The sequence below is a fragment of the Carettochelys insculpta genome, chromosome 21 (assembly GCF_033958435.1).
Source record: "Carettochelys insculpta isolate YL-2023 chromosome 21, ASM3395843v1, whole genome shotgun sequence".
Lineage (NCBI taxonomy): Eukaryota > Metazoa > Chordata > Testudines > Carettochelyidae > Carettochelys > Carettochelys insculpta.
The window spans coordinates 16,629,652-16,644,346 of NC_134157.1; the positions used below are offsets into that span (position 1 = coordinate 16,629,652).

The 14,695-nt window shown below is 48.4% G+C and overlaps 1 protein-coding gene across 2 annotated transcripts in view; it reads right to left on the reverse strand.

Moving 5' to 3' along the window:
• The window catches only part of VAV2 (vav guanine nucleotide exchange factor 2), a 382,680-nt gene that overhangs the window by 17,384 nt on the left and 350,601 nt on the right, over positions 1-14,695 (reverse strand). For both annotated transcript variants that reach the window (XM_075015085.1, XM_075015084.1), the window contains exons 14-21: positions 13,349-13,481; positions 11,093-11,202; positions 10,479-10,580; positions 7,705-7,793; positions 6,003-6,019; positions 5,334-5,355; positions 4,324-4,451; positions 3,537-3,611 (exon numbers count right to left, since the gene is read on the reverse strand). In XM_075015085.1, coding sequence (XP_074871186.1) covers positions 3,537-3,611; positions 4,324-4,451; positions 5,334-5,355; positions 6,003-6,019; positions 7,705-7,793; positions 10,479-10,580; positions 11,093-11,202; positions 13,349-13,481 — 676 coding nt within the window. The remainder of the gene's footprint in view (positions 1-3,536; positions 3,612-4,323; positions 4,452-5,333; positions 5,356-6,002; positions 6,020-7,704; positions 7,794-10,478; positions 10,581-11,092; positions 11,203-13,348; positions 13,482-14,695) is intronic.

The window sequence follows — 14,695 nt, forward strand, 5'->3', positions numbered from 1 at the left end:
AATTTTCTGTGCCCAGCATTTTATATTATTGGCCTCAGAGTCAGAGGAAGAGGGTTATAATCAACTGCTTCTCTCACTGGTACCTACACAGAAACCAGCTCTGTCGAGTCTATTGCATATTTTGATTTATCTGACCCTTTGTGGGGCTGCAGTGAAAAGTCAGGTGCATTCACTCGGCAGGAGGATAGTATAGGGGGTCGACAGACGTCGGGGACAGGGACCATAAAGTTGGGACTTGAAGCAAAATGATTTATAATGAGGAATTTCCCTGATAAGCAATAATGTAAATAGAGGGTGACAGGGACTGTTAGAGCCTCAATTTTGCCTACATGGCCATTTAAATCTTCATGTATCACTCACTTACCATACCAGACGTTTAAAGAATTTTAAGCATCATTTCAAGAAATGATCCTAACCCGAAGGACATTTTTAAACCGTTTTTATCCCATGTGCCGTATGAGACAGAGGAGAGCTGCAGAGGATGCTGGGAAGGTACGTTAATTTTCCCGGTTGTAAACAATGTAATGACTTCAGCATGAGGAATTTTTACATCGTGTTCCTCCACATTTCAGTGGTGTAAGTGCGAAGCAACGTCTATCAGAGTGACTTCTATTGAGGCCTGACTGCCTATGAGCGGGGGAAAGGCCCGAGCAGGGAGACAGGTTCAGCAGGGGAGCGCTACACCGCTAACAACAGTCGAAATACGGAAGGCACCACTTGGGCAGGTAGAGACGATGCAGGGCACCTACGCTAGGGCGCTGGCGTGTCTTTGCTCTAATCACCTATGCAGGGGTTTGCGACCTACGCTGCTATTTATACCTGTGCTCGAGGAACAGGCCATACGGGGGTCTACATCTACACTACAGCCATCTGTTGAGAGAAGTTACTAACTTCTGTTGACAGATCCCGTCCACACACAAAAGCAGACTGAAAGAGCAATCTGCTCAGTCGACAGAGAGTGGCCAGACTGCCCGGCTGCTCCCTCCACGGAAGTGCCAGCCAGAAGCTCAGCGAACAGGACTGCCAGCCCTGTCTGTTGACAGAGGGCCCCTGGAGCGTCAGGAAAGGCACGACACCTGAACACGGAGAGGCACAATGCTGCCAGAGGACATGCCGGGTTTTGTCGAAAGTCTGTTGACAAAGTGCATTTTGCATGTAGAAGCTCCGCTCAGCGTTCCCCTTGCTGCCTACGTGCTAACGATCCCACTCCTTCAGTCCTTTCAGGACTGCTAGCACATGGTTTGCATGGAATGCGGAGCAGCAAATGGCCAGCAGGGGTGGGGAACCTTTTTTGGGTCATGGGCCACTGAACCACAGGGAAATCAGTTGGGGGCCACATAAAAGCAAAAAGCACAACAAAAAATTGCTCACAGATGTGGCCCCCAGCTGAGAAATCGTCACAAAAGACATTCACCTCACCGTCACCCCAGGACTAGGGGAACGGGGGATAGTAGATTTCGTGGGTCACCCCATGCTCTAGGGTTGTGCCAAAAAATGAGGGTTCAGTGCAAGGCAAAGGGCTGCCCCAGGGTGTAGGCTGGGGAAGGGTCAGGGTGGGAGAGAGGGTGCAGGAGCGGGCTGGGGGCGAGGGGGTGCTGCTGGAGTGGGCTGGGGCAAGGGGTTTGGGTCGGGGTTACTGGAGCGGGCTGGGGGCGAGGGGTCTGGGTGTGGGGGTGCTGGAATGTGCTGAGCGTGAGGGGTCTGGGTGGGGGGTGCTGGAATGTGCTGGGGGCGAGGGGTCTGGGTGGGGGTTGCTGGAATGTGCTGAGCGTGAGGGGTCTGGGTGGGGGGTGCTGGAATGTGCTGGGGGCGAGGGGTCTGGGTGTGGGGGGTGCTGGAATGTGCTGAGCGTGAGGGGTCTGGGTGGGGGGTGCTGGAATGTGCTGGGGGCAAGGGGTTTGGGTGGGGGTTGCTGGAATGTGTTGAGCATGAGGGGTTTGGGTGGGGGTTGCTCAAGTGTGCTGACGGCGAGGGGTCTGGGTGGGGGGTGCTGGAGCGGGCTGTGGGCGAGGGGTCTGGGTGGGGGTTGCTGGAATGTGTTGAGCACGAGGGGTTTGGGTGGGGGTTGCTCAAGTGTGCTGAGGGCGAGGGGTCTGGGTGGGGGTTGCTGGAATGTGCTGAGCACGAGGGGTTTGGGTGGGGGTTGCTCAAGTGTGCTGAGGGCGAGGGGTCTGGGTGGGGGTTGCTGGAATGTGCTGAGCGCGAGGGGTCTGGGTGGGGGTTGCTGGAATGTGCTGAGCGCGAGGGGTCTGGGTGGGGGTTGCTGGAATGTGCTGAGCGTGAGGGGTCTGGGTGGGGGGTGCTGGAGCAGGCTGGGGGCGAGGGGTCTGGGTGGGGGGTGCTGGAGCGGGCTGGGGGCGAGGGGTCTGGGTGGGGGGGTGGATGCAGGACTGAGATGTGGCTGGTAGGGGTCTGGAAGAAGGGGTACAAGAGCAGGGTTGAGGTGGGTCTGAGGGATCTGGGCAGAAGGGGGGCTGCGGGAGCGTGCTGTAGGTGGGGGTGAGCTGCCTACCTGGCACAGCTCTGCGGGGCGCAGGGGAATTGAATAGAGACCCCTCATTCTGCTTGCTGCAGGGAAAGCACCTGCCGGCACTGCCCCCGACTCTCCCATTGGCCACAATTTGATCAATGGAAGAAAAGGAGGATGGTTCCTGCACCAAGCACCTCCCTGCAGCATTCACAGCTCTCCCGCTACCAGGAAAAGGCTGCGGGCTGGGTCCAGCCATGACTTGCCTGGATCAGGCCCGTGAGGCTCAGGGCTCCCCGCCACACTGCAGTGATGTGAGCTGGCTGGGTCTGGTGCTTTAGCAATGGCGTCCTCCCCTGATGTGGCTGGAGCTTATGCATCTGAGATGTGTGTGTAGGCATGCATGCAAGCTCAGCCTTGTGGGTTGTAAGTTCCCCACCCCCTGTGCAGAGGGATTTCACCTGGTTACACATTAACACAACCACAGAGCACAGGTCTTCAAAACAGGGCCACTGTTAAGGCGCAAAGCACCACCAAAATAGTTCTTTAGGCCTGAAAAATAATCACGGCTGTTTCTTTAAGTGAAATAATTTGCAGACTCCCATCTAGTGTCCCTGGCTGACCTTGAGTCTCCTTCAGAAAACTCCCCCAGTGCATTCTTCAGGCCTCAGCGCCTGAGCCAGGCCTGCAGGCAAAACTCACACTGCAGGAAGTGCTACAGCCTCTCTTAGGCGTTGCTGGAGGCCCCAGACAAAGCAGCGTGTGAAGCTATGCTCTGGAGAAAGGCATCCATCAAGCCAGCACAGCATGGGGAACTTTCCCTTTTCTGTATAAATATTCACCCACCTCAAACAAAATGCCAACACAAGACAGACTGTTCCTAATTGCGGCTTACACCCGTTACACCCCAAGAGACTCCAACAAGCAGAGAGACTTCAGCTGCATGCTGGGGACCAGCCCACAATTTAAATTAACTTGCTTTAAAAGATGGGCTGCAAGCCAACCCCCTCAGACCAGAGAATGCCCATGCTTGGAGGTGCACAGCTCAGGTCTGCTTTTATGCACTTACCCTGGCGTCCACAGGGCAGGGCTTCACCGACGAACTGGGAAAATAACCAGACTTCTTTGTCTGTATTAACCTCCCCTGTAAACAAATAAAGCATAACCTCAGCACTGTGCCAAGAAACAGGTTCTTTGCTCCGGTTTTGGAGAATTGCATATGCTGTGTCTTCCTGGCGTCAGCTGAAAAATATGCCTCAGAGGATTGTTTTGGAGGATGGCTTACAAACTCCAGTGAATAAAGCTGCTTCAGGGGAAAACAAACAGAAAACAAAATCTGCTACATATTGAGAATTTGTCTGTCTGTCTGTGTGTCCAAGAACTCCTCCTAAATGGTAAGAGCTAGGACCACCAAGTTAAGTATACAGCTTCCGCTTCTCACAACTTAAAGCAGCATAAGAGTTTGATTATGCCAGGAAAAGGGGATGCGCCTGGAATGGCATTGCTTCTAATAACACCAGACGAAAAAGACACAGATTCACCAGGCAGGTGAAGGGGGTTGGCTGGGGGCACCCTGCCATCCAGGACTGTCCCAAACCTGAGTATCCCAGCATTCCTTAGGGAGGACAGGGTGGGAAAGGGCTGACCCCTCCCCCTGAGTCATATGGGGACATAGGGCTGGCTGATCCCCTTCATCAGGGAGCCAGGGGAAAGTGCACAGTTTGCTGCATTCCTCACCCTGGGTGGCAGAGCAGAAACCGAGATAATGAGCCGAGCAATGCCAGGTAAATGCAGCAGTCAAGAAGGACAACTTTATGGCTATCCAGCAGTGCCTGGGTAAGATCAACGTCACTCACCTCCCACCACTGTGAATCTGGGTCCCCTCTTAGCAGCTCTATTACGTCCCCCGTTTGAAACGTTAACACTGGCTTCCCTGGGTGAGCTGGGTTGCCGTGGTAGTTCTGAACTGCCACCATTTTAGGACCTAGAAAGAGGAAAGGAACAAAGCCTCTGGTTACCACAAGACCATCTTGTGAACCACTAACCCCAAGCACATCAGCAGTCAGGATTTGATGGGACAGCACCAGGAGAGGCTCTCTGGAGTCGTCAGCCCAATTCCCCAAGAGGTGGTGGCTAGGTTGGCAGAGGAATTCCTCCTATTGACCTCGTGCTTTCTACAATGGAGACAGGCTGGCTTAAGTGCATCTCTGTGGGGTATGGCTTTTTCACACCTGGACAGATGTAGCTCTGCTGATGTATGTTTTCCATGGAGACCAGCCCTACAATAATAAGGCAGGGAGGGGAAACCATAGTGCTGGTGTAGTTATACTGGGTACGTCTACACTAGAAGCATTGGCCCGCAGAAGTTACTGTCAAAAGAAATGTTCTGAGAAAACGTCTGTCAACACATCGCATCTACACAAAAAAGCGGATCATCTTTTCACTGGCTCTGTCAATAAAAGTCTCCCCCGCTCCCCTGAGTGTCTACACGGCTTTGTTGACAAAATGCATTTTGTGTGTAGATGCTCTGCAAGTTTTGCCAACAGAATTGTCTAGTGTAGACATAGCCCTGGTGTAAGATTGTCCATACTGGTAAAAGGCACCTTCCTGTTCGTATATCTGTGTCTACACTTGGGTTTTTAGTGGCATAACTATGCTGGTAAAAAATCATACCTCCCCCCGACCAGCATAGTTATGCCAGTATAATTTAAGTGTAGACAGGCTTTAGGTGCAAAATCTGCATGAGAACTTCTTGCAGAATTTGCCATCCTCAGGCTCTTTGAGCAAGAAACCAATGCTGTCTTCTCATTTAGAAAACTTTAGAAAACTTTCCCACTTTCCCCATTTAGAAAACAACCCCTCTTACCAGCTCCTGTATTTAATGAGTCCTGCAAAGAGAGAGAAAATAGTTTACATTCAGTAAAACTTATTGCAATTGAATGTATTTAAAGATAAACTAAAATACCTCTAAGTACCCTAGTAACTTCTGCTCTTATCCTGACACCGACAAAACTCCCTGTGCAGTTACTGCTGGATTCAGTTGTTTCCTGATGCAAGGGCACGTCAAATTTTATGTAGCCATAAGTCTTCATGTTGGGGACAGGAAGGTTTCAATTTTCTCTGTGGGGAACCACACAATGTGGCAGGGGAAATGAGGAGGTGAAAATTCACCCTGCTGTCCTGGGTTCTCAATCTACAAAGAGCCCAAAAATGCAATCATTGCAGCATTGTGATTCAACGCACCTGGTGGTGGTGTCCACAAATTAATTACAGGCAAGGTCCATGCGGAACAGGCCAATTCTAATCTAAAATGAGGGACATCTGTCACTAGCTCACATCCCTCAAATCCCTGCAAAATGAAAGGAAGCTGGAGGTGCTCAGCTCCTTGCAGGATCAGTCCCTAGGATGAAGAAACATGGCTAGTTGAAAGCTTGCAGCTATAATTCAATCTGGGCTAATGAAACACAGATATCCCCACACTCCCTGCATGAACAGGAGTCAGGAGGGAATGAGAGGACAGTTAACCAAAACGTACCTGGTCTGCTGGAGAACCTGCAAATAAATGTTTAAAAAATTGGTTAATTTAGGGCAAAACAACCTTCTGCTTTGCACTTCCCTGTACTCCACGGCAGAACTCAAGCGACTGCAGCACCTCATCGTCGTGACAGAAGTGACCAAAAATGAGTTGCTCCAACACCCACTGAATCCCAGGGGTGGAAGAGACCTCAGGAGGTCGAGTCCAGCCCCAGGATTCCAATTCATGTCTCCGGAGCAGACTGCTGTCTAAATGCAGCACCTTGGAGCACTCAATCATCCTGACCAGACCCAGTCAACAGGGGCCTTTCCAGCCACATCACCTGGCTGCAGGACAGGCACCAATTTGCACCCACCTCAGGCCTGAAAACAACTCTGTGGTAACAAAAACATCCTGAGTGGATCTGTGTCAGGCTGTGTGATCTCAGGGTGAGAGAGAAAGAGCACTGTGTGGCCACCCACTCACACACACACCCCTGCCCCGCTGAGGAGTCTCATGAAATTTTCTTTTATTATTGTCTCTTTTCCCTAACCTTGCTGCTCTCGAAGCAGCAACACTAACACTTTCACCTGCTGGGAAGAATATGTCCTCTTCTCAGAGACTGACATGAGAAGACTATGCCAGGGACATGTATTAAAGAGTGCAGTCAGTTACCCCTCTGCCTTCCACAATCCCCAGCCAAACTGCAATTTCCCAGTCAACATCTGTTCACAGAATTGCAGAACACTAGAACTGTAAGGAACCATCAGAGGTCATCAAATCCAGTCCCCGGCCCTCAGGGCAGGACCAGGCACCATCTAGACCAGTGGTTCCCAAACGGGGGTTTGTGAGGGTAGTGCAGGGGTCCATGAAAAAAATAAAAGATAAATAAAAATGAGTTTTAAACAAATTGCGAAGTTACAATCAATGACTGTTTTAAAATTCAATATTTTCCAATAATGTTATTAACAGCTATCCAAAAATCTATGCTGTGCTTCCCCTTTTCATTTAATGAAGTGTGCATAGCAGCTAGAATTGGCTTTGGTGAGGGTCAGCAAATGGTCTGGGGGGAGGGCGATTGGGGGGTCTGCACTAGTGAAAAGGCTGGGAACCACTGGTCTAGATCACCCCCAATAGATGCCTGTTCAACTGCTCTTAAATATCTCCAATGAGGAAGGTTTCACAACCTTCCTAAACAACTTATCCCAGTGTTTAACCACACTGACACTTAGGAGGTTTCTCCTAATGTCCAATCTAAACCTCCCTTGCTGCAATTAAAGCCCATTGCTTCTTGTCCAAGCAAATTTGGGGAGAAATGTCAGGACTGCTCCTGATTTGGCTCTATATAACCTGCACTTCACATCCTACGACAGTAAGTCTCTTCTAAAATTAATTTCAGCAAATCAATCAGTTGGTTGCAGGATCCCACCAATGCATGGTAGGGATCAATAAATATCTTTCCAACCTGTATGTTCCTTGACTGTATCCTGAATATTTTGTGTCCCCTAAAATAGATGTGTAATAGTCAGCGTGTATTACATTGAAGAGCTACGCACAGTGAGTTACAATAGTAGGAAGTGGCTGGAAAGTTCTCAATCTTTTTTCTTAATCTATTCAGACATGGGAGCAGCTTTTACTTCGAAAAAGAAAACACCTTTAATCCATGAGATCATTCACAAGAAGCTGAGCCCTTTAAAAACAGCTAGAAGGGCAAAAAACTTACTGATCTTGCAGGGTGGAATAATTTCCAAGCACTCTTTATGAGCACCTGCTCCGCATTTCATGCAAAGATAGCCTTGGTAGAAAGTTCCTCTGTGAAAAGAGAAGTTGGAAATTTATGAGTTTTCTTCAGTCCAGTTCCCCTCTTGATATTCCTCCCCGGTTTCTGGTTTTACTGCTTGAACAATTGTTTATTCTGTAAACTTTTTAACAGCCCTTCAGTGTATCCAGCTTTCAAAAATAAGAGCACTAGGAAGGAATGGCGCCTCTACTGTAAGCTGGGAGGACCTACATCTAGGGAGATGATGGGTGGTTAGAGCCTTCTCCTTCATTCACCCCTCAGTGTCTCTGCTGAGGGTAGCCCACGTGGCCCATCTGTGCCAACGACAGCAGAGACTTTTGCAAGATAGGTGTGTGACCCCTCAGAAGCTGACTGAAACCACCAGCTCATTTCATGTCAGGCCCCTGGACTCATTAGATTGTAACCTGCAGAGCTTCAAGGTGGTGATTTAACAGTTGGTAGGCTCCATATCCCTTTACCATCCCTGCAAGCCATTCACTTATGAAGGTTACACCCTTATGGAAGGACAAACACCCCCTGATGAAAGCAGAAAATCAACACAGTCCCTCATTTCCTCAGCTGAGTTTGTGGTGTCTGCAGAAAGCTGTAGAGCACCCTAATGTTGGGCTAAAATCTCAGCTATTTTCAAGCAGGGACGGACAAATTCATACAGTGGAAACTTTCAATGACCCCAAAATCCCAGTGGTAAGAATTGGTGCCTTTGTGCAGAGAAGGACTCAGTGAAGGTATCACACTGGTCAGTGGGAACACAAGAACGAACTGGAGGCGAGCATAGCATCTTTTGTAGCATCACTCTCCCACAGTGTTAGTACCAGCAAATCTCCACTGGGCGTGACGTTAGATTGCCCCTGCTGTGCATCATGCTGAAAGGAGGACAGACAGCTGGTGTAGTTAAACTCCATAAGGAATAAGCTTCATCTTCTCAGCTTCCTAAGATTTATTCCCAGTTCTAGAGGAGTAGCCGTGTTAGTCTGTATCCGCAAAAACAACAAGAAGTCCTGTGGCACCCTATGGATTAACACATTTTTTGGAGCACAAGCTTGTGTGTGCAAAGCCCCGCTTCGTCGGATGTACACGACGTGCTATGCTATCTGACCTACATCTGACGAAGCGGGGCTTTGCCCATGGAAACTGATACTCCAAAACAATCTGTTCCTCTATAAGGTACATCAGGACTTCTTGTTATTCCCAGCCCTGTCACTTGATTTTAGGTAAATCACTTGACCGCCTGGTACCCCTGTTTACTCTTCTATGAAGTAGAGCTAATAGGGTTTTGCCAACATTAGGAGGCAGAGATGTGGGAGTGGGCAGTGTTGAAACTCAATTGCTTGTGATGTGCTTTCAAATTCCCCCTATGACATATGTAGTGCAAATGTAAAGATCTCTCCACTAAATGACAGCCCAGCATTAGTGACCAGATGACAAGCTTGCAGAATTGTATGGCAAAAAGCCACATGGAGATGGTGTTGATTTGAAGATGCAACTCTGGTTGATTTTGCTGTTAAATGTTATTGATGGTCCAGCCAATCCCATCAGATTGCCCCTGGAGATGTTCTCAGAATGGCCTATGAAGACCAGCAGCATAACACACTGAATTCCATATACACAAGGAGTTCCTTGATGCACCTTGTGTACAGCTAACGATAATTTCATTTGCCATTTGGTAGGCCAGGCAATTAAGCAGCCCCCCTGGGCGGGTTATAGCTTCAGCATTTGTTCCTTGCATGCAAAATGCATCTATTGACTCAGGCCAGTAGTTCTTGCTTGGTGCCAAAATTCTGCAAAGGTGCGGAAAAGATTACATTGCCTGTCAAGTGGCCACATATTCATCCCCAATTTCCCACAGCACAGGACTTACAGCTCCTGCAGCTACTCGGTTATACGGATGATTGGCATCAAGGGCATTCCTGAGGGCTCCAGTGTTGGATTAGCCATCCTGTGATGCTACAGTAGTAGGAAGTCAGGTGAGCTGCCCCCCGCCCCATGTGGAAATACATCCCAGCTTGTGGATCAATGCGTTAAAATCTATAGGTCTAATGCAACCACTAGTCTGGAGAGCTGGGAGATGCCTATGGGCTCAGCTGCTTCAAGGAGTGGCTGAGCAGTGTGATCACGATACTGCAGAGCTAGCATCCCAGAGGGTGACGTGGAGGAGATGGAGGCTGGGAGTCCAACTGACCTGCAACAGGTGTTGGGTGTCTCACCGCCTGCCCATTGCACCTTAGAAAATCTCCCCTTTTGGGGGTCAAGTGTAGAACAAAGACAGCTGCATTTTAGGGGCAGAGAGGGAAGTGGCAAATACAGCACAAGCCATCATGTAAACAATGGGCAGGCATGTGCGTGAAATACTGGTAAAACCACATCCTCTTCCCACTCAACAATTGTTCTCCAGGGACAGGGCAAAGAGGCTGATTGTGTGGGATTCTGTGCCACCATTCACAATGCTGTTATCACAGTTAAACCCTGTTCTGACTCGTATGAAGAATAATTTTAAAAAATTTACCCTGGTCTGAAATACCGCAACTGACAAGTGGTAAGTTGGAGAATCTCACATACCTAGCTCCACCTACCATACATGTCTTCTCTTGACTGGGTGAAGGAACAGGGAAACGTTGAATGAGCAATTACAGTTTTAAATGGACATATCTTTTTAAAAAGTAACTTTCGCCTGGACGAGCTGGAAAATCATCACTCACCTTAAAAACATCTTGCATGCTTTGCAGTTGGTCGTTTTTTCAAACGTGTACATCTGGAAGTTGTGGTGATTCGCGTTGGCCTTCTCTGGCTTAATGTTGGACCTGATTACAAAGAGCAGAGAAAAATAAAATAAAAAATAAAATAAAAATAAAAAAACCCTCAAAGTTGTACCAACCTGCTTTTCTCTGACTTTTTGAATTCTATGGTCACCGGTCACAGCCACTGTCTGGATTTCAGTTAAGTTTTGAGATCAGAACATGGTATAATATCTTGCATGAGACTTACAGTCATTTGGGTGTTGGGAGGGGCTTACGTGTGACGCCTTAAACTTTTATTGATATATTCCCCATGATGCTGTCTTTCCCCTCCAAGTCAGTCAGTAGCTAGTATTCACTGCTGTGAAGAAGGCAAGTATGAAACTTATGCATGACTTATGTCTTCCAAATAGGACTTAAATAGGATGTAAGGCCCTTGTACTGGCTATCTCCGCAGATGTTGGCTCTTAACTCTGGTTCTTGGGTCAAATACACCCTCAATGTTCTCTCCACCCACCCCTGCCACACACACACACACACTTTCTGCCAATTTTTGTAGAGAAGCTTAAAATTCTCACATTGCCATTTCAAACTGCTCCATCCACTTCCGCTTCATGTCCTCTGTCTTGCAGAAAAACTGGAAGCCCTGCTTTCCTTGTAGGTGAATCAGGTAAAACCCATAGGACCACTGCAACAGGAAATCATGGGTAATAATCAGATGTTGCTTCATTTTTCCTTGCCTCTTTGTGCTCAATGCTTAAGCAACAACTTCCTGGGTGAAGGGAGGTTGATTAAGTTCCTTTTGTAATCAGGTTTACTGGGTTTCCTTTACTTGCTTCTGTGGCTACAAGGGCTTTTCTGGTGAGTGGTGCAAAGACTAGCTCTGTAGTTCTCTTGTACACTGCAACAAATAAATGGTTGACTGTGGTACACACCACGATCGACCAGAATTTCACGGTAGCAGATGGAAAAGAGCCCAGATCCTGCAGCTCCAAAAGCTCAGGTCCCTGTCGCTAAAGCTCAGAGAGACTCTCCATTCCTCATCAGCAATTTAGAGCTTATGACACACAGACAACCTGTCCTGCAGAAGGCAGTGGTGTGTATCCTCACTGGCCGGTTCACTACAACATTAACAAAAATAAAGTGGACCTCGTGGTTGCTTACCATTTTTCCATGCGACTAGAAAGCATAGGAGAGCAAAGTGGAAAAAGATTTCATTAGAACACAAGGGCAGCAATCTCTCCAACATCACAGCAGCAAAGCCACCAATTGTTTTCAAAACGCTCCTTGTTGCTGTCTTGTACATCACTCGCTCACGGGGTGGCCAAAGATGCTAAGCTCTGGAGTCTACTGGGATGCAGCTCTTCCCTCTGCATGGACACCTAAGCCCCAGCTCAGACAGAGTATATCTATCTCTGACAGAGCATCCTGGTTTCGAAGAGTGTGCCCAATGCAAAAAGCCTGCCCTGCCCATGCTAAGTCTGAAAAACAAACACATTTTCTAGGGCTTTGAGAATTGCCAGCAGAAGGACGGGCTCAAGAAGCTTCAAAGATCCTACCATAGAAAGACTTCCACCAGGAGCTCCGGGTCAGCCCTTTTAAAGGATCAGCACCTCTCCCAGGGTATTTGAACTCCAGGACTGATACGCCCATGAAGTACTAGGAAGGAGTAACCATTAGAGAGTCCTTCTCCTGAACAGTTATTGCTGGCGGTTCCAGTCCCATTCGCTCTTTCGAACAATGGGCAGCGATAAACCGCATCACTCAGCCCATGTTCTCTATCCCAGTGACAACATTGGAGCTGGTGCTTGAGAATGTGAGAGCCGCCGCCTCTGTCACTTTCTGCCATTTAGAATAGCGGTTTAGTCTTCTGTAAGATGCACTGAGCGCTTGGGAGCAGGAAGCTTGGAGTTCGAAAGACGACCTACACAATGACAGCCTGCCCTTTCTTCCCCATCCTCACAGCTGTCCCATCAGCTGGACGAACCGGGATGGCTGCCCCAGGCCCCGCGCTCTTGGGAGCCCCATGGCAGCTGCCCCAACCAGCCTATGAACAGGAGGGACCTGGGGAATAAGGTTGGGTGGTGGAGGCAGCAGGGGTCTCCTCCCTCCTCCTTCCACACATGGACAGTGGGAGGGGCAGCCTGTTCTGCTCTGCTGTGGTGCACCACCCACCCCCTCACCACTGCCCACTGCCCCTCACTTCTCCACAGCGAGCCAGAAGGGTGGAGCAGGCTGCCATCCCCACTGCTCCCATGGTGTCTGCAGGGGAGGCGGGGCGGGCGGGAAGAGATATACCTGCTGCTTTCACCATGCCCGGCCTCTGGCCTCAAGTAACCTCTGAGCTCCGTTGCCTGGTGGAAGAGGATAAGGAGGCAGGGTGGGGGCATAGGGGGAGAGGAGCAGGGCCTGCAGCATGGAGGAGGTTGTGTTGGGCCCCACGCCTGGAGCACTGGCTTGCCCCAGGCTTCACCCCTGCCTCAGGACAAACCTGCCCATCTTCCATTCTTTTACAATCTACTCTAATTTCTCTGTGAATTACTCTGTCTGAAAGTTGCTTCTCTAAGAGAGAGCAGCTTCCTCTATTCAGGTTAAATCACTCTCATTTCTTGAGGGCTCCTCAGCAGGCCACAGGTCAGGGCACCCAGCACTGTGTTTCACTTCCAAGCTCTCTGCAAAGGCTGCCCCGAAATCTAAGGGTGGGTTGCCTGGTTTTATAAATGCTATTTGCATTTTAGAAGTCCGATAGGAGAGGAGAACAAGGGTCACTGACTTGCATAGTTATGAGAAGCTCCCCCAGAAAGCCAAGACAATTTCTTACTCCATCCACTCACCTTCTTAATGTCCTTGTTGTTCATGGGATCATCGGTCATTTTATGGAAAAGCAGCTCGATGATTTCTTTCAGCTCATAATTGTACCCTTTCCTTTTACAGACGATCACCACTTTATCGAACAAAAATAAATACCTGCAAGAAACCAAATCCAACATCTAATTATGCACACCTCTCAGGAAGCTCAGCTGAGATTTTTGCCCAATCAGGAGAGTTAAACATCACTAGCTGTATAACGCTTTAACACTGAAGGCACTCGGCACCAATGCGATTCTAAGGAATGACAGACAAACAAGGATGAAATGTCAGGAAACATGGGACCAACTGTCCTGCTGGTCTCACTCAAGTAACTATAAGGGAGGCCAGTTGGCCTGCAGATGATCTTATGGGGCAAGGGACTGGGTGAAAAACAGACAGGAGGTTAATTTCATTTATTTCAAATAACCTCAGAACAACTGTTCTTTTATAAGAAAATGCTCCAGCCCACATGGTGACAGAGTTCTCAGAGAGGGCTGAGAAGGGTTTTTCATATGCATGCCACTTAGCCAGAAGACATCTTGGTTTTGCTTTCTGAGCTCTTCTGACTGTAATCTAGAGCACCCAAGAACTGCTTGATGTTTCGGTTGTAGATACGCTCTAGAGAACACACAATACTCTGTAGTTATACAGGAAAAAACATCCCAACTCTGCCTGAGATTCTCTGAAATCAGCCTCTGGACCAGTTCACCTAGCGCACACAATTCCCGAAGTAGGGATGGAGATTTATTTGGCTCTACAAAAAAATAAAAAGACAGGGCTTTCCTCTGAGTGCCATCTCTGTAGCACTCTCAAGCAGTGGGAGCCTCTTTAACCAAAACATGTCTGACAGTTCCATAGGTTGGCAATGAATCTAGACATAGGGTTACCATATAAAAAAGACGACACTCCTGAAAGGGTGCGTATTTGTCTCAATATCTACCAACTCACATTGTATTAATGTCATAGTATATATAGTACACTAATATAACGTGAGTTGTTAAATACTGATACAGAGACAATCCCTTATGGGGGGTGTCCTCTTCTTTGAGAGGTCAAATATGGTAACCCTATGGGAACACAAAAGAGCTTTCACTTGCACACATTTTAAGTAACAAAATAAGCAACTTAAGTACTTCACTGTGGATGAAACTTGGGGATTCCAGAATTGTCACATTTTTACGATATAAATAACTGATTTGAAAACTTCTGCCTGTGACTGCCTCAACTCCCCAGGAAGTAATTCTTCTGCTCTACTCTGTGCTGGTTAGGCCTCAGCTGGAGTATTATGTCCAGTTCTGGGCACCGCAGTTCAAAAAAGATGTGGAGAAACT